Source organism: Peromyscus californicus, unplaced genomic scaffold (assembly GCF_007827085.1).
Source record: "Peromyscus californicus insignis strain IS unplaced genomic scaffold, ASM782708v3 Scaffold_5__1_contigs__length_169319896, whole genome shotgun sequence".
Lineage (NCBI taxonomy): Eukaryota > Metazoa > Chordata > Mammalia > Rodentia > Cricetidae > Peromyscus > Peromyscus californicus.
The window spans coordinates 18,993,093-19,019,176 of NW_026294573.1; the positions used below are offsets into that span (position 1 = coordinate 18,993,093).

The 26,084-nt window shown below is 46.5% G+C and overlaps 1 protein-coding gene across 2 annotated transcripts; it reads left to right on the plus strand.

Annotated features, from left to right (window-relative positions):
- The first annotated feature begins 62 nt into the window (after nt 1-62).
- On the plus strand, nt 63-25,767 carry Rcan3 (RCAN family member 3). Of its 2 annotated transcripts, none has more exons than XM_052716505.1 (6): nt 63-218; nt 8,744-8,983; nt 15,476-15,649; nt 17,238-17,409; nt 19,245-20,461; nt 20,666-25,767. In XM_052716505.1, exons 2-5 carry the CDS (start codon nt 8,789-8,791, stop codon nt 19,421-19,423), a joined length of 720 nt encoding a protein of 239 aa, XP_052572465.1. In that variant the 5' UTR covers nt 63-218; nt 8,744-8,788; the 3' UTR covers nt 19,424-20,461; nt 20,666-25,767. The 2 variants fall into 2 exon arrangements, with proteins under 2 accessions (XP_052572465.1, XP_052572464.1); XM_052716504.1 differs by having other exon boundaries at nt 68-218; nt 8,747-8,983.
- Nucleotides 25,768-26,084: the final 317 nt, after the last annotated feature.

Consider the following 26,084-nt stretch of genomic DNA (forward strand, 5'->3'; position numbering starts at 1 on the left):
CGACGCGCCCCGCTAGGCGGGAGGAACCGAGGGGAGGGCGTGAGGCGCGCGACGCCGGCAACCTCGCTCGGGCCCAAGTCACCGCCCGCGTCCCCGGCTGAGGCGGCCGCAGCGGCCGGCGTCGAGGGCGTGGCGGCTCCTCGCGGCCCCGGGCGGAGGGGGTCTGTCCGCCCCAGGCGGTGCTCGTCACCCCCGGGCCTCTCCCCTCGAGTGCACAGGTGAGTGTCCCCTTCGCAGGGCGGGGCCGGCGCGCGGCCGCCGGGAGCAGGTTTGCAGCGGCGCTGGCTGATGGATGCTCAGGACCCTTGAAAGTTAAAGCAGCCGCAGCCGCAGCCGCAGCCGCAGCCGCCCAGAGCTGCCCGGAGCCCCTTAGACGCTGCTAAGGGCCAGCCGCCTGGTCCCCAGGGTCTTCCCCGGACGCATCGGGGTGACATCCTACAAAACACCCCTCGCCCCCAAGTCCTTCCTCCTCCACCACCAATTTCTCCATCAACTGCACGACTTTTTGAAAGATGGCAGGCCCAACCTGCCCCCGAAGGCAGGAAAGGTGTGGCCAGTAAAACAGGGACGGCAGCAGGTGGAAGCCCCCAGTCTCCTCCCCCCACCCTCTCCCTCCCCCAGGATGCAGGAATAATCATCCGTGCATCTCTGCTTCCCTGGCTTCTGGAAACTTGTGACCGCCTCCTGAACCGACGCGCTTTCAATAGCGGTCTGTTTCCAGGTTGCCCGGTTCCAGCTTCCGTGCGAAATCTCATCATCTCCTCAGGGGATTAAGATTGTAGCTGCTCACGTCCGTGTTTCAGATTCGAACTTGGATTATTTAGAGTGATGTTGTAGTGTAGGGTTTAAAACCCAAAAATACTCACATCCCCCTACTGAAAGCTATCTAGTACAACACATTTTCTTGAACTTTTCGTAGAAATCTTTCATCTACTGTTTGGCCAGAGAAATAATTTCATCTGTATCTGTAATTAGAGATTACTTAAAAATCTTATTCTAAGAACTGGGTGTGGCAAACATTTATACTCTCCATACTTGGGAGGCTAGCCTGGACCACATAACAAGGCCCTGTCAGAAAACAAACAAACAAACAAAAAAAACCCAAACCTATTATTTTATCACTAAGCCATTTCCTTTGGTCCAGTATTTCAAACTGTGAAACAGTATTTGATCCTGTGTGACGGTTCAGCAGGTAGATGCTGCAAAGCTGACCACTGGAGTTCCTGGATCCCAGGAACCCACGTGGTGGAAGGAGAGAACCAACTCCTGCAGGTGTCCTCTGACCTCCACATGAGTGTCGCTGTGGCCACAGGCAAACACATACATTAAATAAGTAAATATATTCCAGCTAAATACTGGGGCTGGAGGTCTGGCTCGGCTGTTAAGAGCACTTACTGCTCTTGCAGAGGACTGAGATTGGATTCCCAGCATCCATATGACAGCTCACAACAGTCTATAACTCCAGGTCCAGGTGATCCCAACCCTCTTCTTACCTCTGAGGGCTCATACACATTCCTGATGCACATACACACAGGCACACACATACAGGTAAATAAAAAAGCCAGAATAAATTAAAAATATATCAAGTCTCAGTGTCTGGATGTTTATGCAGCATGCAGAGTTGTTCTTTTTGATCGGGATTTTTTCTTAGCGGTCTGATAGACTTTGGATGTAGGAGGGTTATGAAAAAAATTAAAATTAGTGTCCTATTAGTCTTCGCTACAGCTTTACATTTTACCTCATTGGCAACCAGTTTCCAAGAGCGGAGGTTTTAGTGCTTTTGGGAAACGTGGGAGTTTTTTCTTTACTATTCAATTGTGACACATTTTAAGGTTTTCAAACCTTATAGTCTTAGGCTAACAAATGAGAAGCAGTGCTGTATGATGTTACAGGACATGTGGATCCAAAAATGGGGAAAGGCGTGAAAAATAGTGACTTAGAACTCCATTCATCTGACCCTGTGCGGTGGCTGCAGGCTTTAATGTTCAGAAGCATTTGACTTAGCTTCAGAAACCTACAGAAAGCTCAACTTTGCCTGGAGCGATGTAGCTCCATGGTAAAGTGCTTGAGGTCCTAGGTTCAATCCCCAATATGAGAACAGGAAAAAAGAAATCTTTCAGCCATTGAGTTGAGAGTGCATCGCCCTAGAGTGAAGTGATTATGTTCAGGAGGATGAGTTAGGAGTTATATGCAGCAAAGCAAATAGCATCAGTTGCTCTCCAAAGCCCTGCCATGTATTGCTTTCATTCTGGTCTTTCTCATACTAGTAGGTAGAGCAGGAACATCAGTGATGATGATAGGAACAGTTACAGACTAGCAAGAAAGTGGTGTGACTTTGGGTCCTGAAAACACTCCAAATACAGAAATGTCATTTTTAAGTTTTTAAAGGTTTACTTTATGTGCATGAATGTTTTGTCTGCTTGTATGTATATGTACCACATGCATGCCTGGTGCCCTCAGAAGAAGATATTGGATATCCTGGAATTATTGATGGTTATGAGCTCCCATGTGGGTTCGGGAAACTGAACCCAGTTCTTCTGCAAGAGCAAGAGCCGTCTCTCTAGCCCCAGAAATATAACTTTTTAAAAGATTTATTTATTTTTAATTATGTCTGTGTGTGAGTATATGCACATGAGCACAGGTATCTGTGGAGACCAGAAGAGGACATTGGATTCCCTGGAGCTGGAGTTGCAGGTAGTTATAAGCCACCTGAGGTAGGAGCTAGGAACCAAACTCTGGTCCTCTGCAAAAGCAATACATGCTGTTAACTGCTAACCCATCTTTCTAGCCTCCAAAATCTAATCTTTATAACCTATTTTACACTAACGTTCCACCAACTTTATTATGCTGTTTTTGTTTGTCATTACTACTTAAAAAAAAGGTAGAATTCTACCTGTCAATGATTGATAAGAAGGAATGGAAGATAGAGGAATCATGGTAGACTTCAGAACCCTGATGTTGGCAGTCCTGAATGTTCTTTTGGAAAATTTAGTCTAAATTAGAAATTCAAATGAAGTACACATTTGCTTCTAGTGTTTTTGTAGCCATTTTGCTCATTTAAAAAAAGAATCTGGCTAAGATATTAAAATGTTCCCCAAGTTGGGAAACATAATATTTTTTAAAAGTTCTAGAGGAGAAAGAATTTACCTTTTCCTAATGAGCTGAAATTGCTTGGCATTCAGCCTTGGTGGATTAGTTTTGTCCTAAGGCTGGTGCAGCAGAGCAGATGGCCATGATCCTTGGAGGTTTCCCACTCATTTAATGTTTCTATGAAGAAACCATTTGCCAGAAGCCAGCCAGGGTAGAGCAGCACTGGAGATGTTGCTAAGCCAGGATTGGCTCAGGTGGAGGTTGCAGCAATTCCTGTATCAGGAATAGAACCTCTGGGCTAGGAATGGATCCCAGAGTCTCCTAGTGCCAGGCAAGGGCTGTAGCACTGAGCCCTAGCCCCACCTCCCTACTGTTTGCTCATGGCCTTAATGAAACCAACGTTAGCTTCTAAGTAGCTGCTAGGTTACCGTCCGTGATGTCCATGCATATCTCCTTTTCAATTTTAACTGCATTTAGAATGCCAGGAAATTCTGAAGTGATTGACCGTGTTGACTTCAAAACAAAAACAACAAAAAGCCTCATTGTGTGTTTTTAGCAAGATAGTCAACATCTGTCAAGTAATGGCTGATACCATATGCATTTCCTTGTGACAAATAGGGCTGGTGGCGTCTTTCTGTTAAATCTGTTTTCACACTGGACGCAGGTGTCTAGATCAGTGGCTATTCAGGAGCTCAGTTTACTGATAAACCCTCCCTGCTTTTCTTGAGGTCATACAAACTTCGATGGGTTTTTCTTCCTTTGTTTGTGATCACTCAGAGGGTTGTTTTGTTGTTGTTTTTTCCCCCTCCATATTATGATGTAAATATCATTTCTACCAACAGATCTGATGCTACCTGGGTCCTTCCAACTAACAAGGAAACCCATGCTTGTTTTAAAAGAATTACTGAGCACTGGTCATGTGCAAAGCATTATTCTGAATATGAACATTTAAATTTCTCCCAACGTCTTTATTGAGTAAAGTTTATTATTATCTCTGTTTTGTACTTGAGGAACCAGGAAGAGGCAGGCGGGTTTGGTGAGATGGCTCAAGGGGTAGAGGCACTTGCTGCCACGCCTAACATGGCCAGAGTTCCATCCACATGGTAGGAGAGAGTGGACTCCCGAAACTTGTCCCCTGACTTCCACATGTACACCATGGCGCATACCAGCACACATGCATACGTAAAACACAAACACATAAAGAGATAATAGAAATAAAAAAACAAACCTAAACCCACCAGAAGTAGTTAGGTAAGATAGGTAGAGTAACAGAGTCCTGTGGGGGCCAGAGTTCCCGTGCTGAAGGTCTGAAGGTGGATCCTGACCTCTCTGGAGACAGTCAAGGAGGGCTCAGACATGTTCACAGTTACGTGTATTTCCACAGTCTGCCCTTTTTAAGAATATAAATGTGTAAGTCTCATAACAAAATTACTTAGTGATAATCTAAAACCTTTGATCTGGGCTTGGTGGCATAGGCCTGTAATCCCAGCTAATGGAGAAGCTGAGGCAAGAGGATCAAAAGTTAAAGGCCTGCCTAGGCTAAAGTGGGTATTCGGAGCCAGGCTGGACAACTTAGTGAGACCGTGCCTCTCTGTCTCAAAATACAGGAAAAAAGAGGGCTAGAAAGCCTCGAAGTGGTAGAGCACTTGCCTAGTGTGGGGGGCCCTGGGTTCAACCCTTAGTGCCACAACAAATAAGTCATTTTGAAGGAAAAATCACTATTGTGGCCATTATTAGGATGATTAACGAAATTTGAGTAGAGACTAAAATAGATAATACTATTATATCATTGTTAAGTGGATGGGGTTTGCTACTGTGTAAGAAATTGATCTTGGCCGGGCGGTGGTGGCTCACGCCTTTAATCCCAGCACTTGGGAGGCAGAGCCAGGCGGATCTCTGTGAGTTCGAGGCCAGCCTGGTCTCCAAAGCGAGTTCCAGGAAAGGCGCAAAGCTACACAGAGAAACCCTGTCTCGAAAAACCAAAAAAAAAAAAAAAAAAAAAAAAAAGAAATTGATCTTGCTCTCACATGCTGATTTGGGAGTATATATGCTATACTTTACTTTTTAATAGCGTGGAGAGAGAATGATAAAGTTAAAAGGCAGTCTGGTACCTATATATAAAGATGTGTTGGTTTTGTTGTTGTTCTGTTTGGTTTGGTTTTGTTTTTATGTGCATTGGTGTTTTGCCATGGTGTCGGGTCCCCTGGAACTGGAGTTACAGACAGGTGTGAGCTGCCATGTGGGTGCTGGGAATTGAATCTGGGTCTTCTGCAAGAGCAGTCAGTGCTCTTAACCCCTGAGCCATCTCTTTTGGATTTTTGAGGCAGAGTTTCTCTATATAGCTCCGGCTGTCCTTGAACTCAGAGATCCACCTGCCTCTGTCTCCTGAGTGCTGGGATTAAAGCTTTGTGTCACTACCCCCAGCTAAAATGTGTTGTTTTTTCAGAGGTAGTATCTCACTCTGTAACCCAGGCAGAAATGGAACTCACTGTGTAATCCAGGCTGACTTCAAACTCATAGCAGTCCTCCTGTCTCAGGCTCTTGAGTGCTGAGGTTATAGACATGAGCTATCATGCCTAAGCCCATTTTTATCATTTGTTTTTGAAGTTATATCAAAAGAAAGTTACCCCAAGTTGAAGGTAGAAAAACAGAAAATGAATATATAACATTCTAAGTCAAGCCAAAGATTGTTTCCTATGCTCTATTTTTATTTTAATTTTTGTCCTATAGAGGAAGAACCTTGAAACAAAGTAATAATTATCAAAAGTAGACTGGAGGCCAGGGCTGTAGCCCAGTAGTAGAGTATGGGCTTAGCATTATCAAGGCCATGGGTTTGATCCTTAGTGCTGCGCATATGTAGGCAGAAAATGGGCTGGTTTTCTTTCCCCCTGTCCCCTTCCCTGAAGGAGCTCTGCCTACCTGGAACTGGTCTGGAACTCACTCCCTAAGTAACCAGACTAGCCTGGAACTCATGGAGATCCACCAGCCTCTGTCTGCCAAGTGCTGGGATTAAAGACATGGGCTACCACGTCCATCTTTCTCACAACTTCTTTATTTTTTGAGGGGGGGGGGTCTTTATTTTTTTCCCCTGAGACAAGGTTTCTCTGTGTAACAGCTCTGATTATCCTGGAACTCACTCTGTAGACCAGGCTGGCTTCAAACTCACCGAGATTCGCCTGCCTCTGCCTTCTCAAGGCCGTACGCCACCACCACCACCTGGCATCTGACATCTTTTAAGTGGGGGAATAAATACAAAATAAATGGGGGATTACAAACAAACAAACAAACAGTTAATGCCTCTAATAGACCAGCTACAAAGGAAGCCCACTTTCATACTCAAGGTAGCTAAACACCGTTACCAGCTTTCCAGCATTTCTCTTCCTGACGTCGTGCACACGTGCCTGGTGCCTGACTGCACCCCATTCTTTGCCTGCTGTTGTCCTCCACAGCTGTTTTGGGGGCCCATCTCTAATTCCTGACAGAACTGAATTTTCTTCTGTCGTTGATGACATGCCAGTGACATGGAGACATGACATGAAGCTCGTGCTGTCTCCTGGTGTTCAGCAGCCCTTACTAAGCAGCTGTGAGTTGGAAACTGGCAGGGCCTGGGAATTGGAAGGCCTGGAGTGATTTGTAAGCAGCCGTATAGCCTTAGCACAGAGAAGGGAGCAAAGGACGGTGAGAGCCCAGGCCCTCCCTGATGAAAGCCATAGTGAGACACTCTCCTTGGTTGGTGAGGGGGAGGGCGACTCCCCTCGGACCGGAACGTTCTCATGCAGCAATGAAAAGAATCAGCTAAAAATGATTGTCTGACCTGTGGGCCACCAAGGGGCAGCTCAGAAGCTCTGAGGCTCATGGGGACATGGTATATTTTCCAGACTTCCATTTTGTGCAGTGCACAGTCAGCCATCATTTCCCCATGGCTTTGAGGCCGTCCTTCATGGCTTAGGAGCAGTTGTGTGAAATACACCATGGTACCGGCACACGGGGCACCCAGAGAAGTTCTTTAAGTTCTTGGGAACTAAGAACTTAAAGGCCCCAGAGGGGGCAGCGCTGAAACCACAGAGACCCATGGTAAAGAGTGACCGCCTGCAGGGAGAGACTGGAGTGAAGGAAGGGGGCATCGAGGGTGACTGCAGAAGGGGGGTTCTGGTGCTTAGGAGGCCTTTCTTGTCAGTAGTGAGGGGAGTTGAAGCCAAGAGAGAACGGCAGCTGCCTGGAAGACAAAACCCTGGGGGAGTGAAGTGGAGGAAGTAAGCTAGGTGAGCCCACTCTGCAGGGAGTGGGTAGGAAGAGGAGCAGGTGGATGACGGACAGCACGGTGGGCATGTTGGGGATGCAACATGAACAGGCTTATGTGCTGAGGTGGATGAAATGGATAGTATGGCAGACAGTTGGATGAGGCCCTGTTGGGGAATGTGACTGGATGGCCCTATAGGAGAACTACTCTGGTGTCTCCCAGTGCCTGGCGGTAGGTGCCCAGAATATTGACAGAAGCAAGTATAGAGATGCAATTTTTTAAGATCTCTTGAGTGGTATAGAATAATGGGAAACTCCGCTATTTTTATCCCATAGTTAACAACCAGTAGGGAATGTATCCTATGTAAGCAATGTGTCTGCAGCCTGTGTCCTTTGAAATGAAAGGGGAACTCACAAGTGCAGTCGTAATAATCATGATCACTCAGTGTCTCTGTCACTCATGGGTTTTCTTCAGTTCCAGGTCATCTTGAAATATGTCGTGTCCAAAGGGACACTGCATGGTGAGTGTGGCGTGGTTCCCTGAAGAGCCAGACACAGGCAGATTCTGCCCCGGTGTTTTTTTTTTGGTTTTTCGAGACAAGGTTTCTCTGTGTAGCTTTGTGCCTTTCCTGGAACTCACTTGGTAGCCCAGGCCGGCCTCGAACTCACAGAGATCCGCCTGGCTCTGCCTCCTGAGTGCTGGGATTAAAGGCGTGCGCCACCACCGCCCGGCTGGCCCCGGTGTTTTACAGAGGGGCAGTGTCAGCTTGAGGCTCCTGACTTTAAGTGCACAATGTCTAAAAGTTCAAAAGTGTGTCCTCTGGATTGTCTTCCAGCTTTAGTAGTGTGTTTACACACTTGCAGTGCGTGTCCACGAACACCTTTTAGAGGGAACTCGGAGACCTAAGCAACTTAATTATTTGAGAGTCTGCCCAGAAAAAAAAAACAGACTGGTTAAGAAAGGCAGAGCCTCACAGACAGCGTTTGAGGGTGCAGATGGCGAGCAGACCGTGTGGGTGTGATTCTGCTGGGCCACTTCCAGTATTTTCCACCTAAAACCCAAAACAAATATGTGAAGGGCGCTCTGGCTCCCACTTTGCCTCGCTCTGCTTGTAAACTAAAGTACATATTGACGCGCTCATGTCACATTATCCTCCTCATGCCGTTTTCACTAGGAAGCGCTTGCTTTTTTGCTTCTTCATATTTCATTGCCCCATAAAATCTGCTACACAAATCAGATTTGTAGATAGAAAATTCATTTGTGAGAGCTGGAGCTGACTTAAATGCTGATTGATCTTTCCTGGATAAAGTCATTTTGTTTGATGAATTGCTGTCTTGAGAAATAGATTGACTGAACATGATAAGGCCCTCAGTTTTTTTCTCTGTTGTTTCCCTTTTTTTTTTTTTTTTTAAGCAGTAAGTGTCTGGCAGATATCCTAGAACTTTACCCACAGAGAAGATGCTCCGAGACACCATGAAGTCTTGGAATGATAGCCAGTCAGATCTCTGTAGCAGCGACCAGGAGGAGGAAGAGGAGATGGTCTTCGGTGAAAATGAAGACGACTTGGAAGAGATGATGGATCTAAGCGACCTGCCCACCTCACTTTTTGCTTGCGGTGTCCACGAAGCAGTGTTTGAGGTCTCAGAGCAGAAGGTAGGCACGCCCCCAGTCCCTGCACTCTCTCTATGGGAAGCATAGATAGCTTTGGGCAGACAGGTCGGAGGGCCCGTGACATGAAATAACACAGTGTGTGCCACACAGGACCCCTCCCTGTATCTTAGGAGAGTCTCTGTCTGCCACTGACAGGTGTGCTTCAGAGCCCGTGCTCCCACTCCACTTGAGAAGCATTGGCTTCTAGTGAACTCTGCAACCGAGGCTCGTTAAATGTGCTTTTTATTCACTCATTGAGTTTTGGAGACTGCACTTGAAGAAAAGCTTTTTTTTTTTTTTTGGTTTTTCAAGACAGGGTTTCCCTGTGTAGCTTTGCACCTTTCCTGGAACTCACTGTGTAGATCAGGCTGGCCTTGAACTCACAGAGATCCGCCTGCCTCTGCCTCCCGAGTACTGGGATTAAAGGCGCGTACCACCACCGCCCGGCCGAAGAAAAGCTTTTTTAACGTTTTGCTTGAAGAAATTAAATATACATAATGTGATTCATTAGCAATTTTATTTGTGTATATAATGTGTTTCTGCCATATACATCCTGTGCCTTTCCCACCTCCACTGAGTCCTCCTTTACCCAGCAAATGCTGCTGCTGTTTGAGACAAGGTCTTAACTTTGCAGCCCAGGCTGGCCTGGAATAGGCTGTGTGGCTCAGGCTGGCCTGGGATAGGCTGTATGGCTCAGGATGGCCTGGAATAGGCTGTGTGACTTAGGCTGGCCTGGGATTGGCTATGTGGCTCAGGCTGGCCTAGGATTTGCTCTGTGCTTCAGACTGACCTATAATTGGCTGTGTGACTTAGGCTGGCCTGGAATAGGCTGTGTGGCTCAAGCTGACCTGGAACTTCCAGTGATCTCCCAGCTCTAACTCCTGAACACTGAGATATGTCACAGGGATATGTCACCATGCCCAGCCTCCAAGCACATGATTTTTTTGCCTCGCTTCCTCCTTGTACATTCACTAAAGAAGGAATTCAGAGCCAGGCCGTGGTGGCGTACGCCTTTAATCCCAGCACTAGGGAGGCAGAGGCAGGGGGATCTCTGTGAGTTCAGGGCCAGCCTGAAGGTTCCAGTTCCAGGAAAGGCGCAAAGCTATACAGAGAAACCCTGTCTTGAAAAACCAAAAAAAAGAAAGAAAAGGAAAAAAAAAAGAGAAAAAATTCTTAAGGAATTCAGCTTTTTCTTGGGGCTTATTGCATGTAGGCTATTAGGGCTAATTATTAGCTCATTGTTAACATTTCTGGTATTACTTTCTACACTCATAAAAGCCTACATACCTATCTTCCTTTTCTCTCTCTCTCTCTCTCTCTCTCTCTCTCTCTCTCTCTCTCTCTCTCTCTCTCTTTCTCTCTTTTCCTGGCATAGTCTCACTGTGGTCTAGGCTGACATCTGGACAGTCCTCCTCAGCCTCCTGAGCACTGGGAACACAGATAGAAACCACCTCTCCTGACTTGGCCCGTAAATGTTACTATGTACAAAGAATTTTCCTTTCAGTGAGACCCATTCTCACTCTGTAGCCCAGGCTGGACTTCCTTTAGTGTCTTTCAGGGCAGAGCTGGATACATGTTCAAACACCTGTAGTGTAAGGCTCCATGCCGGTTAGGTTGGGGGATAGAGTGCGAATTACACAGCTTTTGAGTCATGGGTATACAGTCCTGTAGTGGAGCTGATGGATCAGGTACAAAGTGGAAAGTTAGTCCCTCTAGGAACATTGGAAGTCCATCAAAGTTTCAGCAGACACATTCACAGCCAGGTTCAGTAAGTCTCTCGGAAGGGCATGTGGCACTGGGAAAGAGCTGTGAGAGTTAGAATTTTAGCAGAGAAAATGAAGGAAGTTTTAGCCAGAGGAAACCAGATATACTAAGAAACCTAATTAAGACAGTGTATGGCAGGAGAGAGTAAAGAGCATTCTGTGTGGTTGACATACAGGTGATAAGTACCCAAGTCAACAACACTTGCTGGGAGGTGGATGTTGGGCCATCCTGTGAAGCACCCTGATGCCAAGTGGAAGAGCTGGCCCTTCTGCAGAATGTAGTCTCTACAGCTTCTGAGCAAAGGGCGGCAATCCAAACAGTCCTGGGCATATGAGTGTGGTGGGGTGGGGGAGTGGCTCAGGGGTCCTGCCTGAAGATGAGAACCTATGCAGCAGGGGCTGGCCGGCATGGTCATCACAAAGGGGTTTCTCTGCAGGTTGTTTTATTTCACAAGTGCTGTTTCTTTGTCCAGTTCAGCCACAGTTTAAAAATCTGAAATCATCCATCCTGCTTTTCTCATCTGTTTAAGAGCTCTGAATTTCATGTTAGAGACAATTTATTTGTTATCGTAAGAAAGCACAGGTATTAAACCCAGCCTTTTGTATCTCAGTGGAGGTAGCATCCCAGAGTTCAAACAGTCACTGGTGGAAAATGTTCTGTTAAGAAATTGTATCTAGCACTACGCATGTACAGGTTTAATCCCTGCACATGGGAGGCAGAGACAGGTGGGTCTCTGTGAGTTGGAGGCCATCTTGGTCTGCATAGTGAGTTCCAGGCTAGCCATAAGGGCTGCATAGTGAGACCGTGTCTCAGAAAAGGAAAGAGGAGAAAAAAAGAATAAGTTGTTTCTATACTGAGTATTTACAGATCTTTGTCATTCCTAAGCAATACAGTATAAAAACTGTTTACATTGAATTCTGTGTAGATCATGGAGAGGTGGTTTAACATAACGGAGAAGTATGCTAGTTCTTTGCAAAAACTGCCCTGTTTGTATCCAGCAATGTATATACAAGCATTTTGGTATCTGAGAGGATCTTAGGACCACTTTATCCAAAAATCACAGTTGTGAGAATTCTTTGGGGACAGTGAGATGGGTCACTGGGAAAAGGCCTGCCACTCAGTGATGCAAGCCTGACAGTCTCCCTGGAAACCCACAGGAAGGACAGGAGAGCATGGATGCCACACAGTTCTGAGACCTCCACCCACACACCCACTCATGCACACAAATAATAATAATTCACATTTTAAGTTTTAAAGAGACTTATTGGGAGGAACTTCACACCAGTAAATCTATTTCCGTTTTTTTCCCACACATGGCCTGGGAAGGTTGTGACTCCATGAAAAATTGAGTTCTTGTTGGTTTTCTTTTCTTCTTCTTTTTCTTTTTAAGTTTTATTTGTATGGATCTCCAAAGAAACCAGATGAGGGTATTAGATCCCTTGGAACTGGAGTTGTAGATGGTTGTGAGCCACCTACAATGTAGATGTTGGAAAATGAATCCTGGTCCTCTGCAAGAGCAGCAAATATTCTCAACCACAGAGCCATCTCGTTAGCCCTAGTTTTCTTTCTTTTTTTCCTTTTTTTTTTTTTTTTTTTTTTTTTGTTTTTTAGAGACAGAGTTTCTCTATAACAGCCCAGGTAGTCCTGGAACTCACTTTGTAGACCAGACTGGCCTCAGACTGTTTATGACAAGCTAATACTTGGAAGAAGCTGAGGGCCTTCCAGAGGAGTAAGCCAAATCTCAGCGAGTATTTGGTGTTATTCGGCTTCTAATGTATCAGCTGTTCTCTACTATGAATTTCATGTGTGCTCATAACCTCCCTAAGAACTTTTAACCTTTAAATACCTTAGTGGTATTTATACTAACATTATAGACTCTTTAACATTTTACCTAACCATTTTTAGGAATGTAGTTTTGAGCACATAAATTCCCTTTTCCTGATATATCAACCCATTTTAGCTTAGTTGACCTCCTCCTTCTTTACCACTCCCCTTTTGGGTTGTAAAAGAAAGCCTGACGGTCACTGCCTGAGGAAAACTCTTGTCTGCCTTTACCACCCTGTAAGAATTCAAGCCTGGTAACCTTGCTTTAGCTAGAGCACTGCTATTGCATGGGTATATAACTGTAAACCTCAGAGATTTAGAGGTGATTTTGACTGGAGAACTAGAAGAATGAGATGGAAGATGAGGAAGAGCCAGATGGGGAAGAACGAGATGAGAAAGACCAAGATGGGCCAGAACTAAGATGAGAGACTTAAGATAGAACTTGGAGGAGACAGCAGATAAATGTAGAAGGAAATCAGGCAAGAAAGGAGCTAAGGGAGAGAGCAGAATTAGAGAACTGACTCAGAAAAATAAAGTAAATAAAGGGGCTGGAGAGCCAGCTCAGCGGTTAAGAGCACTGACTGCTCTTCCAGAGGTCCTGAGTTCAATTCCCAGCACCCACATGGTGGCTCACAACCATCTGTAATGAGATCTGTTGCCCTCTTCTGGCCTGCAGGGACACATGCAAGCAGAACACTGTATACATAATAAATAAATAAATCTTAAAAAAAAATAAAGATAAAGTGAATAAATCAAAGGTTTTGTGTATGTAGATTTAATAGAGAACCCCTCAGATTACCCCACACCGTAGCCTCCTCCCCAGGACTGTGGGAGAAATCTCCTCTAGGCAGGCCCCCCAAGGAAATTTCGATACTTTACATTTATTTAGGGGTGGAGCATATTCCACAGCACAAGTATAGATGCCAGAGAACAACTTTCAGGAGTCTGTGGGCTGTTTCTACCATGTGGGGTCAGGGATCAAACTCTGATGGTCAAGATTCCTTGCCCACTGAGCCATTTTCTAGCCACCAACTTTCCTTTTCTTAAAATAGGAAACAGACTTGCTTATGATTGAGCATGAGTTTGAAAATGTAATACATCTTTTCCTAATGTGTACCTTAGGTCTGCGTGTGGACTCAGTCAATGTTAATGCAGAGTGAAGTTCGGTATATATGTATGTGGGGTGTGTGTGTGTGTGTGTGTGTGTTCACACGTGTGCTTGTGGGTATATGTGTGCATGCATGAGGAGGACAGATGTTAATGTCAGGTGTCTCTTACTGAACCTAGAGCTCACTGATTCGACTAGTGTAACTCTCCAGCTCCTGTCTCCCCTTAATCACTGGGATTACAGGCCATCATGCCTGCCCAGCTTCTTATATGGGTCCTGGGTATCTAAACACTGGTTCTCACACTTGAATGCCAAGTGTCCACTGAGCCATCTCCCCAGCCTCAGAGAATTATTCGAGGTAGGACTGGCTGGTATGAAATGTCATGTGTCCCTTTGTATACAGAATATATATCTGTTGATTTTTGAGTGGTTTTCTTGTGGTGATGGGGCATGTGAAGGCAGGTCTGCCTGACCCCCAGTCCTGTTTTTGATGGGGACACTCAACATGACCAAATACAGAGCAGCAGCTGGATTGAATACTCAGGTCATCGGGGAAGGCAGCAAGCACCTTTACCCATGAGCTATCCGCTGCCCCATGGGTGGGTTTTCCATAGTAGTGGCTGAGGAGGAATGGTGCAGACTTCTCAGGAAGCAGGCTGAATGGCAAGTAAGAATCTGTTCTGAAATTAGGGTCTTCTGACCCCGATTTCTTTATAGTCTGTATAACCAAAAACACTACTAAAACTTGTTTAATATTTGAATTTATTTATCTATTAAAATTTTTTTCCAAGACAGTTTCTCTGTGTAAGAGCCCTGGCTGCCCTGGAACTCACTCTGTAGACCAGGTTGGCCTCGAACTCAACAGAAATCTGCCTCTGCCTCCCGAGTGCTGGGGTTAAAGCCATGCGCTACCACTGCCCAGCTTAATAGTTGAAGATTTTAAAGGCCAATCTAATAATTCCAGCATTCAGGAGCAGGAGCAGGTGGATCTCTGAGTTTCAGACCAGCCAGGACGACATAGTGAGAGACACTCTCAGGACAAGACAGTGAGTGGTAAATTGGCTTTATTTACATGCACACATCACACGCACATCACGTGTACACGTGCTGCTTCTGAAACGTTCCTAAAGCATAAGGATACATAGAAGTCCAAAGCAGAAGTTAGGAAGCGGCCAGGCCTGGTGGCACCTGTTATCAGTTCTCCCAGAGCTGGAGGTAGGCGAACCAGGAGTTCAAGGCTGTCTTCAGCTACTAGCAAGTTAGAGGCCGACCTGGACTGCAGGAGAGCCGAGTCTCAAAAATAAAAACAAAAAACAAAAGGTAGGAGTGATTTCTCTGTGTTTTATTGTGCGTACATGCTGGGGGAGGTGTTCAGGTTCTAAGAGGAAGCAGTCGCCCGCCCAGTGTGTCAAACTTAAGCAGCAGACAGATGCCTAGCACTGTGAAGAAAGCAGGGGAAGGGTCACCCCAAATGCCAGAGATGTTCCTTTGACAGAGGAACAGCACGGCTGGGTACATAGGTGACCGCGGTGGCCGTGCTCCTGTTCTGTGTGGAGACGTGTCCGTTTTAGCCATCCTATTTATTTTATGACCTTTGAGGCTGCAGTATTTAACACAGCTAGCCGTTTCCAGTCAGCGCAGACTGCAGATGGGAGTCTGCACAAGTCACGCGATATCCACTCCGAGTGCCTTGGAGAAAATGTGCGCTACACAGGGAGTGTCACCAGCCACCTCTCTTCAGCAGGCTTCCTGTTAATTGGAGTATTTGTTCTTTCGTCCCCCTTGTCTCCGCCTCGCAGGAGAGGTTCGAAGCTCTGTTCACCCTCTATGATGACCAGGTCACGTTCCAGTTGTTCAAGAGCTTCCGCAGAGTGCGGATCAACTTCAGCAAGCCCGAGGCTGCGGCCAGAGCTCGGATAGAGCTCCACGAGAGTGACTTCCATGGCCAGAAGCTGAAGCTGTACTTTGCACAGGTACTGCGTGCCGAGTGGCTGCGTGACAAGCGGCTGCGTGCCGTGTGGCTGCGTGACAAGCGGCTGTGTGCCGTGCCGTGTGGCTGCGCGCCCCGCAGCTGCTTCTCCATCACAGCTCTACAGTTCTCCCTCCAGCCGTGGGTCAGAGGTTTGTGAGTCAGCGTTCCCGCGAGCAGACGATGGAACGTTTTCTCTTACTTTACCCATACACAAGTTCCTCTATCTTAGGAGTGTAGTAAGCCTTCTGTCGTTGTTTGCTGAGACTAAGTTAAGGGATTCATTTTCCTGGCAGCTTTGCTCGACTGAGGTTCTGTGAGGGTTAAGCCCTGGCACTTCAGGTTAGTGGATTAAATGTTCTCTGCATCTAAAATGGCACTTAGGATGTGTCATCCATGGGAGAACAGAGAGGAAAATCTTCAAGGGCCATCAAGAGGGCTCAGTGGGTAAAGGTACTTGCCACTAAGCTTGAGGACCTGAGTTTGATCCCTGGAACATATACATACATGATGGAAGGAAAGAGCCGACCTGTGACCTCTGACTGCCACACAAGCAATTTTATCTCTTCTAAGACTGGAACTTAGTGTGTTAGTCACTATTCCACTATAGTACTATCCCACTGAGTTAGGGTTACTGGTACTGTGATGAAACACCATGACCAAAAGCAACCTGGAGACGAAAAGGTTTATTTGGTTTACATATCACTTTCCATTGAGGGAAGCCTAGGCAAGAACTCTACCTGGGCAGGAACCTGGAAGCAGGATACAGTGGCCATGGAGGGGTGCAGCTTACTGGCTTGCTCTTCATGGCTTGTTAAGCCTGCTTTCTTATAGAACCCAGGACCACTAGCCCAGGGTGGTACCACCCACAATAGGCAGGGCCCTCCCCCATCAATCACTAAGTAAGAAAATGCTCTACAGGCTTGCCTAATCCCAGTCTTATGGAGGCAGCTTGTCAGTTGAGGTTCCCTTCTCTCAGTGATGAAAGCTGTGTCAAGTGACATAAAACTAGCCAGCACACACACCGTAACTCATACCTGAGGTAATCAGCTGCAGAGGAGAAAAGTCTTGGCTCATGGTTTGGAGGTTTCAGTTTATAGAGGATCGCCCCTTTTCCTTTGGACCTGCAGTAGGGGCAGCTCATGAAGGCAGAGCAAAGCTGTTCACCTCCTTCATGGAAACAGGAAGAATAAGGGGCTGGGGTCCCCCTGTGCCTTAGAGTATGCTCCCAGTGACTAATGACCTCCCTGCCTCCCAAAGGCGCCCAGTTTCACCCCTCAGGGAGCAAGCCTCTACCACACCGACCCTGAGGAACACTTAGAGCCAGATCACAGCCGTAGTTCCTGCTGTGCATCTCTTTGTCCATCTGTTTCTACATGTATTCTTTCACTCAGCTCATGTCTGTCAAGGACCCAGTGTGTGTGGCCTGGTGCAGTGAGCCAGGTGAACCCAGTCCACCCCCTGGGAGATCACAGATGTTTTAGAGACATGTTTAGTCACCCCTCTAAGAAAGTAGCAGTTACCATAAAGATGACAAATGAAGACGAGGAAGATGTGTTTGCAGAGTGCTCGTGATCCTGTCCTTCCTGCAGGTGCAGGTGTCCGGGGAGGCTCGGGACAAGTCCTACTTACTGCCACCACAGCCCACCAAGCAGTTCCTCATCTCCCCTCCAGCCTCCCCACCAGTGGGGTGGAAGCAGAGTGAGGATGCCATGCCTGTGATCAACTATGACTTACTCTGTGCTGTCTCCAAGCTGGGGCCAGGTAACGGGTTCTGCTTTGCTCTTACCATCTGTCCCCGGGAGCTTTGTGTGTCGGAGACCATGTTCAGTAGGCTGTGGAGGCCAGCAACAGTGGCACTGCCCGGTGGACTCTGCAGTCACACCAGTCTGGGTCCACGCTCTAACTGCATTTTCCAGTGCTGTGGTCCTCAGCCCGTTGCCGATGAGCCCGAGTTACCTGAGCAGGGTTGTAAGGGTTGGGTGGTGTGTGCAGCATGGTAATTTTCACTGTTAGTGATTCAGCTGGGACTCGACATAGGCAGCTAGAGAACACTCGCTGCTTTCTCTCTGCAGCCCAGTCCAGCACTATGCAGATGCGGCTGCTCTGTGTTATTTAGTGATGGCCACCTGTCACGCCTTCCAAAGTTTCTCTTTACTTTTTCTTTTTCGTTTCTTACTTTCTTCTCTGCTTGTCTCTCTCATCGCCTTAACAATGTGAGGAGCTGATTCCCCCATTAAGGACAGTGTGTCTCTTCAGGGGACTTCAGAGGCATCTGAGAGGGAGCTTTATGCTTGTGGACATTTGAACTCCTTCAGATGTCAGGTCCTACACTAGAGACTGCATCCTGGAGCCTAGCCAGTGCTCCCCATGGGACCCAAAACCTTTATGAATGTAACTAACCCACCTTAGTTATTTGTAGAGCAGCAATTAGCATTTATATTACCATTTTAATTAGTATTTATGTAATCTAATCAGTGGGTTCCCATTCTTAGTGAGCACAAAGCCAAAGTAAGCATAGGATAGAAGAGAAAGCTTTATCACCTGTAGGGAGAGACAGGAGCTGTTTCCAAAGCTAGGCCCTCCCCGAAGAAGGAAGCTTGTGTATATTCATATAGTGGCAGGCCCATTCCTGAGCACGCTCACTGTAAAGTCATGGAGATTAACATGTTGTTCAGGATGTGGTTGTGAATAAGGGTAGTTTCAGGGTGTGCTAACAGAAGTCTGTCCTTAAGGTGACTGCATGCTTAGCAGCTATGCTTGGATCTTAACTCCAGGGCCCAGGACAGAAAGGACAGTGCCTTTTTTTAAATGGAATTTCTATGGGGGCACTTACCTTTAACAACACTTCGGAGGCGGAGGCAGGCAGTCACTAGGAGTTCCAGGCCAGCCTATGTGGAGACCCACAGAGGTTTCCTAGTGAGAACTTACTCAGGGTCCAAGAATCTGAGCTTGCTTTACTCAGCAGGGCTGCATAAGGAGATGAGTTGACCACGGGCATGGTTACCAGGTGTTTGGCTGTGTGGTGTGCTTTGATCTTGTAAGGGGGTGTCTTTTGCCCCGCCCCTTGGCATTGTTACTATTTGAATAAATGGAAGAGGCCATTGGATAGTGGTCCAGGCCCTCCCAAGGCCATCCTATGTTCTGTCTTTCCTCTCATCCTCTAGGTGTCTTTCTACCTATTATTTCTTATCCCTCTCTCCTCCTCATAAGAACCCTTGAGAAGGTGGGAGCTGGCCTCCCACAAGCCTGCCTGCATAGTGAGACCCCATCGAGAGGGGGAAAAAAAGGAAATTTCTTAATTCCGAACACGGTAAGCCTCCAGTGAAGGACAGATTGGTTTTACAGACTGTAAGCCACAAACCCACCGAGTCAGTCCATGCCTGCAATCTTAGCGCTTGGGAGATAGAAGCAGAAAAATCAGAGTTCAAGGCCAGCCTCAGCTACAGCAGCAAGTTTCTGACTGGCCCAGATTTCCTGAGACTCAGTCTCAAAAAATCAGCAGCTGTTAAATGAGTTAGTGCAAGAGGAAGTTGGGAGATAAAAGAAATGAATTCCTTCCACTGGCAGTAAGTCTCTTTCCTTGCTTACCTCGGCAGGGGAGAAATACGAACTGCACGCAGGAACCGAGTCCACTCCCAGCGTGGTGGTGCACGTCTGTGAAAGCGAAACTGAAGAGGAAGAAGATGCAAAAAACCCCAAACAGAAAATCACGCAGACTCGGCGCCCAGAGGCCCCCACGGCCGCGCTGAGTGAGCAGCTGGACTGTGCACTGTGAGCCCTGCCGCCGCACCTGTGCTTCCTGATGCTGCTGCTGCTGCTGCACCTGTGCTTCCTGATGCTGCTGCTGCTGCACCTGCACTGGAGCGCAGCCAGGAGATGCCGCCGCATCCATTGGGCAGCCGGGCCAGCCTTGCCAGGCCGGAACGTGGGGTGAAGTAGCAGATGTGGCCAGCTGTTTGAAATTTTGAACATATTCTAAATGGCACTTTACGCGACAAGGTTAGCCCCCACTGTGTGGCGCCTGACTCCTCCCCCAGAAACCTTAGTTCCCCTGAACGTGTAGATCGTTGGGTACCAAAGGCCAGAACTAGAATCACCCAGTGCACTACCATTTTTACAGATTTAAAAATTAGTCTTACAATTTCAGTAATTTGGTGTGGGTATTTTTGTACTGGTGTGGTAGTGTCTAACAAATACATTGAGCAAAGGCTGAATGTTACTCAGTGTACATGACTTCTTTTTTGTTGGATACAAAATCATGTGTGGAAGTCATTTTTCTCCAGTATTTTTCCACTAGCCTTTGGAATGAAATGCCAAATGAATGAGATTGTCAGCTCCACACAGCATGCACAGATGTGCTCTTGATCTCGATAGCCCTCTTGCAGTTGGTGGAGGTGGTGCACAGAACCCTGCCCCCAGTGCAGCCCTCCCAGGTAAGCCTGGGCTCTGCAAGCAGGCTGTGTCACTGGGAGCTTGGCTGCTGATGACAAGGAGTTGCAGCCTGTGGAGGAGCAGCAGCTCTTCAGGTAATCTCCTGACCATCCTGATGCTGGCCTGTCACTGCTCGAGTTGTCCTGCGCTGTGTGTAGATTTGGGGATGCTAGTCACAGTCTTAAATTTTAGAAAATAATAAGACTTTCTGAAGACCACTTTAAATTGGGAGGAGTTGTTTCTTTCTTTCTTTTTTTTTTTTTTTTTGTTTGTTTGTTTCTTTGTTTGTTTGTTTGAAGACAGGGTTTCACTTTGTAGCCCAGGCTGGCCTTGAGCCCAAGACTGTTCTCCTTCCTCAGCCTCTTGAGTCCTGGGATTGAAGGTATTTTATTTTTTTATTTTATTTTATTTTTTTTTTTTTTGGTTTTTCGAGACAGGGTTTCTCTGAGTAGCTTTGCGCCTTTCCTGGAACTCACTTGGTAGTCCAGGCTGGCCTCGAACTCACAGAGATCCGCCTGGCTCTGCCTCCCGAGTGCTGGGATTAAAGGCGTGCGCCACCACCGCCCGGCAAATCCTGGGATTGAAGGTATAAGGCACTGTGTGCAGTTCATGCTTCCCTTTTTAATAAAATTTTCCACCTTAGCTTGCAGTTGACATTTAGATAGAATTGCTTCTTGCACATGTCAGTGCAGCATCACTAGTGTGCTGGGGCTGCAGTCCCTCTTGAAGAATGCTCTCCTGCCCAGGAGTGCCCTGCTCCAGGTGGGTCAGCTAGCCCCACCCTCTCACTGTGCTCTCTTACTACATGGCACATATGCAGAGCTGGCTGGTGTTTATGAAGGGACTAGACATAGAACTAAGAAATGAACATAGCAGCTACTGTAAAGAAGAGTGGAGAGATTGAAGCCATGATGGCTGTGTTCTTTGGGTGACGTGTTAGGGCTGCGTGTCTTGTGTGGTAGAATTGATTTCTGAAGATTTAAACTGTATTACAGACATACACACAAATGTCGTCTAACTTGTTGAAACAGGGTCTCACACAGTCTTGGTTGACATCAAACTTGCTATGGTCTCAAGGATGACCTTGGACTCTGCTCCTGCCTCTGTCTCCTAAGCGCTAGGGTCTCAGGCACGCACCACCACACCTAACAGCAGCAACAACAGAAGGAGTTGTCCTTGCCTCAGACACTCTCAGCCCTCAGATGCCAATCTGCGTGTTTGCCATTGGGAAACTCGGGTGGATTCCATTGAAGATTACGATTCCTTCCACACTGGTTTGTCGGATCCAAATCATCATCTGTCGGGTTACCTGATAGGCTCTCCTTTGCACCCACCTTGATTTTGCAATTCTGAGCTCAGCAGTTTGCTTCTTTGGGTTGCAGGACAGACCCTAGCTGCCAGCAAGCAAGTAGATTTTCAGCAGTTGGGAAGTTTTTGTGTTCCCCGTTATGCAATAGAAATTATCAGCCGGGCGGTGGTGGCACACGCCTTTAATCCCAGCACTCGGGAGGCAGAGGCAGGCGGATCTCTGAGTTCGAGGCCAGCCTGGTCTCCAAAGCGAGTTCCAGGAAAGGTGCAAAGGTACACAGATAAACCCTGTCTCGAAAAACCAAAAAAAAAAAAAAAGAAGAAGAAGAAGAAAAAGAAATTCTAATTTTCTAAGTGATCAAAACCCAATTTTTAAGTTTGTCTTGGCTTTCATTTTTTAGCTGCCAATTAAAGAACATCGCCTTTTTTATTTTCTCTCAAGACAGGGTTTCTCTGTTTTAGCTCTGACTGTCCTGGATCTCACTCTGTAGACCAGGAAGGCCTCGAACTCACCGAGAGCCACCTGCCTTTGCCTCCTGAGTACTGGAATTAAAAGTGTGTGCCACCACACCTGGCCTCTTCCTTTTTTATTTAAGTCAAGAAGTACAAACTACTCATCTCTTTAAATTTTTTGAGAGTATTAAATTGTGTGTATGTATGGGGGTGTGTGCAAGGATAAGGGCAGTCATTTAAACTTTCCTGGATAGCAAATGTTAATATTTTCCTCTTCTCTGGTATAATATTTCCATAAAACAAACTCTAGAAGAAAAAATACCCATCCATTTTGTTGTTGTTATTGTTGTTTTTGTTTTTCAAGACAGGGTTTCTCTGTGTAGCTTTGTGCCTTTCCTGGAACTCGCTTTGTAGACCAGGCTGGCCTCGAACTCACAGAGATCCGCCTGGCTCTGCCTCCTGAGTGCTGGGATTAAAGGCGTGCGCCACCACCGCCCAGCTGAATTATTTCTTAGAATTAATTCTACTAGGGGATTCTGGCATCCCCCCTTTGAGATCCTTGGGAGCTGCTCTTTGGGAGCTCTTTCTCACTTTTCCTTAAGAAATCTGCAATTCATTCTACAGAAAGAAACTCTAAAAGTAACCATGGTTTCTTCAGAATCAGAACCTCTGTGGGAATCCAACTATGAGGAATGTAAGGAAAGAGAATGGGTTTTGTGTTAGGAAAAACCCTGTGGAGGGTAATGAAGACATGACACTTAGGAGGGCTGGCCAGCAGGACTCCAGGAGTTTGGCTCTTAGATTCTAGATTTTCCCAACACACCCACCTGTGGAAACCAAAGATCAATCCATGTAAAGAGGTGGAGAGGCAGAAGGAGATAAGAGCAGCCCTTCATCTTGGAAAACTGATAGTCAGGTACTCTTACAGCATCCCTCAAACATTAGGAAGAGGCCAGGTGGGCTGGCACACACTTGTAATCCCAGCACCCGGGAGGTGGAGGCAGAAGGGTCAGGAGTTCAGGGTTGTCCTCAACTAAATAGTGAATTTAAGGCCAGCCTGGGCTACGTTGGGTTATCTCAAAAAAGGGGAGAGGATTATACAGAGAAGATTTTAAGTTTCACATAAAGGTTTACATAGATCATTGTGGCCACTAAATGGGCTGTTTGAGTTGAGGGGATAGCCAGGGGACAGGTCAGGAGCAGTTTGTCCCATAAGGGGACAGCTGTTTGCCATTTTCATGAATTCTGTCTCTAAAAGTATTTTAAAAGTGAGAATATAGAGTGGTACGGTTTAAAGATTTATTTTATTTATGTGTCAGTGTGTATGTCAGTGTGTATGTGTACATATGGGTGCCCACAAAGGCCAAAACGGCATTGGATCTCCTGGAGCTAGAGACAGTAGTAAAGCATCCGAAGTGAGTACTGGGAAGGAACTGAACTCTGGTCCTCAAGAGCACCAAGCACTCTTACACACTGAGCTACTCTCCAGCCCCAGGCCTGCCTTTTTAAAATGTCATGATTATGGCTGGCCATGATGGGAACACCTTTAATTTTAGTACAGCAGATGGATCTCAGAATTCAGTGAGTTCGAGGCCAGCCAGGGCTACACAGTGAGACCCTGTCTAAAAAAGCAAATCAGACCAAAAAAAAAAAAAAAAAAAAGTCATGATTATCAAGTGAAATGCTTTGACTGTCTTAGAATCAATGTGGCTGAGCTGGCACCAGACTTACATGGGAGTGCACAGCGTAGTGGGGACTGCAGTTGGCCTTCCCTGTTCTTCCATGTCATTTCATGCATTGGGCTCTTAAAATGTGGAGGATGCTCCTCCCTGTCACATAGAGAAGAACTGAAGGCCCAGCAGGTAGGAGAGACTCCTCCTTAGGATAAATAAGAAACATCAGTGATGGAGGCAGTGACTTGGGAGTTGTTGATCAGCTTGATTGTGGCTTGTGTTTTTATCACCATTGAGCTGTGGGCTTGCAATCTGCTTACATAATCCTTGGTCATCAGCACTTATGTTAGCACTTTATGTGGGCTTCCCTGGATAGTCACATTCATGCAGTTAACTTGTAAACAGTCATAAGAAAGGACCTGGGCACAGAGGCCACATGCATGTAGTTAAAGGTTTGCTGGGGGAAGTCCCTCTCCCTCTGTGCTTAGAAAATCAAGTTCTATTCAACCCTAAAGATGGACATGGGCTTTATATTTTTATGTAAACTATTTTATAGACTCAAGGATTTATTTTTTAAAGGAAAGCTTTAGGTATAATTATCAGTGGAAGTGTATTCTTTGATGCCTGGGGCTCATGCCTGCCAGCTTGCCCTCTTCTCTGTAGAGCCTTGGCCCTCACCTGTCACACAGGTGAGCTTGTCACCTTTCCTCCTCCCTCTGTGTTCCTTAATACATTTGTGTTAAAGGAAACAACTGTCTGGGTGTGGTGGCACAGGCCTGTAATCTCAGCCTTCAGGAGGGTGAGGCAGGAGGATTGAGAGAATGAGACTGGCCTGGGATACATAAGCAAAACCCTGTCTCAAAGCGGGAAAAAAAGGTGTTTTTCTTTTCTTAGTGTGACAATATAGAGGAACAAAAGTCCTGGGAAAATATTGGTTTCCAACCAAGAAGCCATGTTCTAGAGACTCGTTCTGCACGGTTAGGTACGTGGGAAGAGTAAGGTATATGGACCCTGACACCACATGACAAATGACTGTTGGTGTTTTACACTCCCCTTGCAGTATGGTTCTCCAGAGCCGTCCTCATCCTCAGCATGCCACAGTTCCTTCACTCTTTTTTTTTTTTTTTTTTTTGGTTTTTCGAGACAGGGTTTCTCTGTGTAGCTTTGCGCCTTTCCTGGAACTCGCTTTGGAGACCAGGCTGGCCTCGAACTCACAGAGATCCGCCTGGCTCTGCCTCCCGAGTGCTGGGATTAAAGGCGTGCGCCACCACCGCCCGGCCAGTTCCTTCACTCTTAAGTAGAGCAAACTGTGATAGTTCAGAATCAGAATTACCAGATGTGGTCAAGCATGGTGACACATGCCCGTCATCCCAGCACTTCAAGGCGAAGGTAGGAGGATTGTTGCAAGTTTAAGGTCAGCCTGGTCTATGCGTCAGACCCTGTCTCAACAACAAGGGTTTCTGGGTGGACACACAGCCCAGCTGCAGATAGTAGCAGCTGTTGGGTCTCTGGCCAGGGCTGGAAACTTGTCCTGTTCCCTGTAAGGTTTCTAGTCAAGGCTGAGAAGTGACCTCAGGGAAGGAAATGTGCAGAGACCTGCTAACTTGGATTTGTGCTTTCTCTTGGAAACCTGCAACCCTTGAAGTGGGTCCTGTGACCCTTGGAGCTCCCACATGGCCTTGACTAGGTATGCATTCTTGTCAGAAGGAGGATTTCTTTTCTATCTATGCAGATAATTTGTGTTTTTCTGTACTGTTCCCTGTTGGTCTCCAGTCTTCCTAAGTCAGCTCGAGGACTAAGGAGAGACAACAGGTGTCAGTCCTGTGACTGTGCCATACCCTCTGCTTTCAGCCCCTGAGTATTTATTCCTGTCACTTGTGTACCCTTTGCATCTTTGAAGGGTGAGAAAGCCTTCACAGCTGTTGTACTTAGTTCTTCGTAACCAAACCTGCCGCTGGATTTCGTCCTGAATCTGGACATGTCTGTAATCTCCCTGGTCCCGTGCTCTGTAGTGAATACCGCTGCACTTGTGAAAAACGGTCAGTGATTTTCGTCCGTGTGTCCTGTGTTTTAGTGAGCTTGATGTGGTGGGCCATAGTTCATTATCAGCTTCAACTGTCCTGTGTTCTGAGGATCTCTAAACATTCCTTGTCCTGTGAGGTGACAAAAGCAGAATGTAATTTGGGGGACACTTTGCAATTACCTGTAACAAGTTTTGATGTTGAAACTAATAAAAAGTTGTTTTTTTAAATCAGCCCATTGAGCAGAGTTCTTTGTGTGCAGTCTCTTCACTGTGTGTCTTAGGACTGATCAGGCAATAACATAAAAGGCAGGAAAGTCAAAAGCCACAGTTGATGTGTGAACAAGAGTCCTGCTGCACATTGGTGCCACCCTGTGCCACCCACAGTCCGAAGGGTCACCGACAGCAGATAATGCTGTAAGTCCACTCTGCCAGGGAAAGTGCTGCCTGCTGTACTCCTTAGCTAAAATGATATATTGCTGGGGGAAAAAATAACTCCACATTCCAGTATTGAAACCAGAAATAATTATAATTCTATTACTATTTTCTTT

Excerpts from the sequence above, each read along its gene's own strand:
- Rcan3 (XM_052716505.1), top strand. The coding sequence starts at position 8,789 with ATGCTCCGAGACACCATGAAGTCTTGGAATGATAGCCAGTCAGATCTC. Across the intron at positions 15,650-17,237 it reads TGAAGCTGTACTTTGCACAG|GTGCAGGTGTCCGGGGAGGC; the intron begins GTACTGCGTGCC and ends TCCTTCCTGCAG. Across the intron at positions 17,410-19,244 it reads TGTCTCCAAGCTGGGGCCAG|GGGAGAAATACGAACTGCAC; the intron begins GTAACGGGTTCT and ends TTACCTCGGCAG.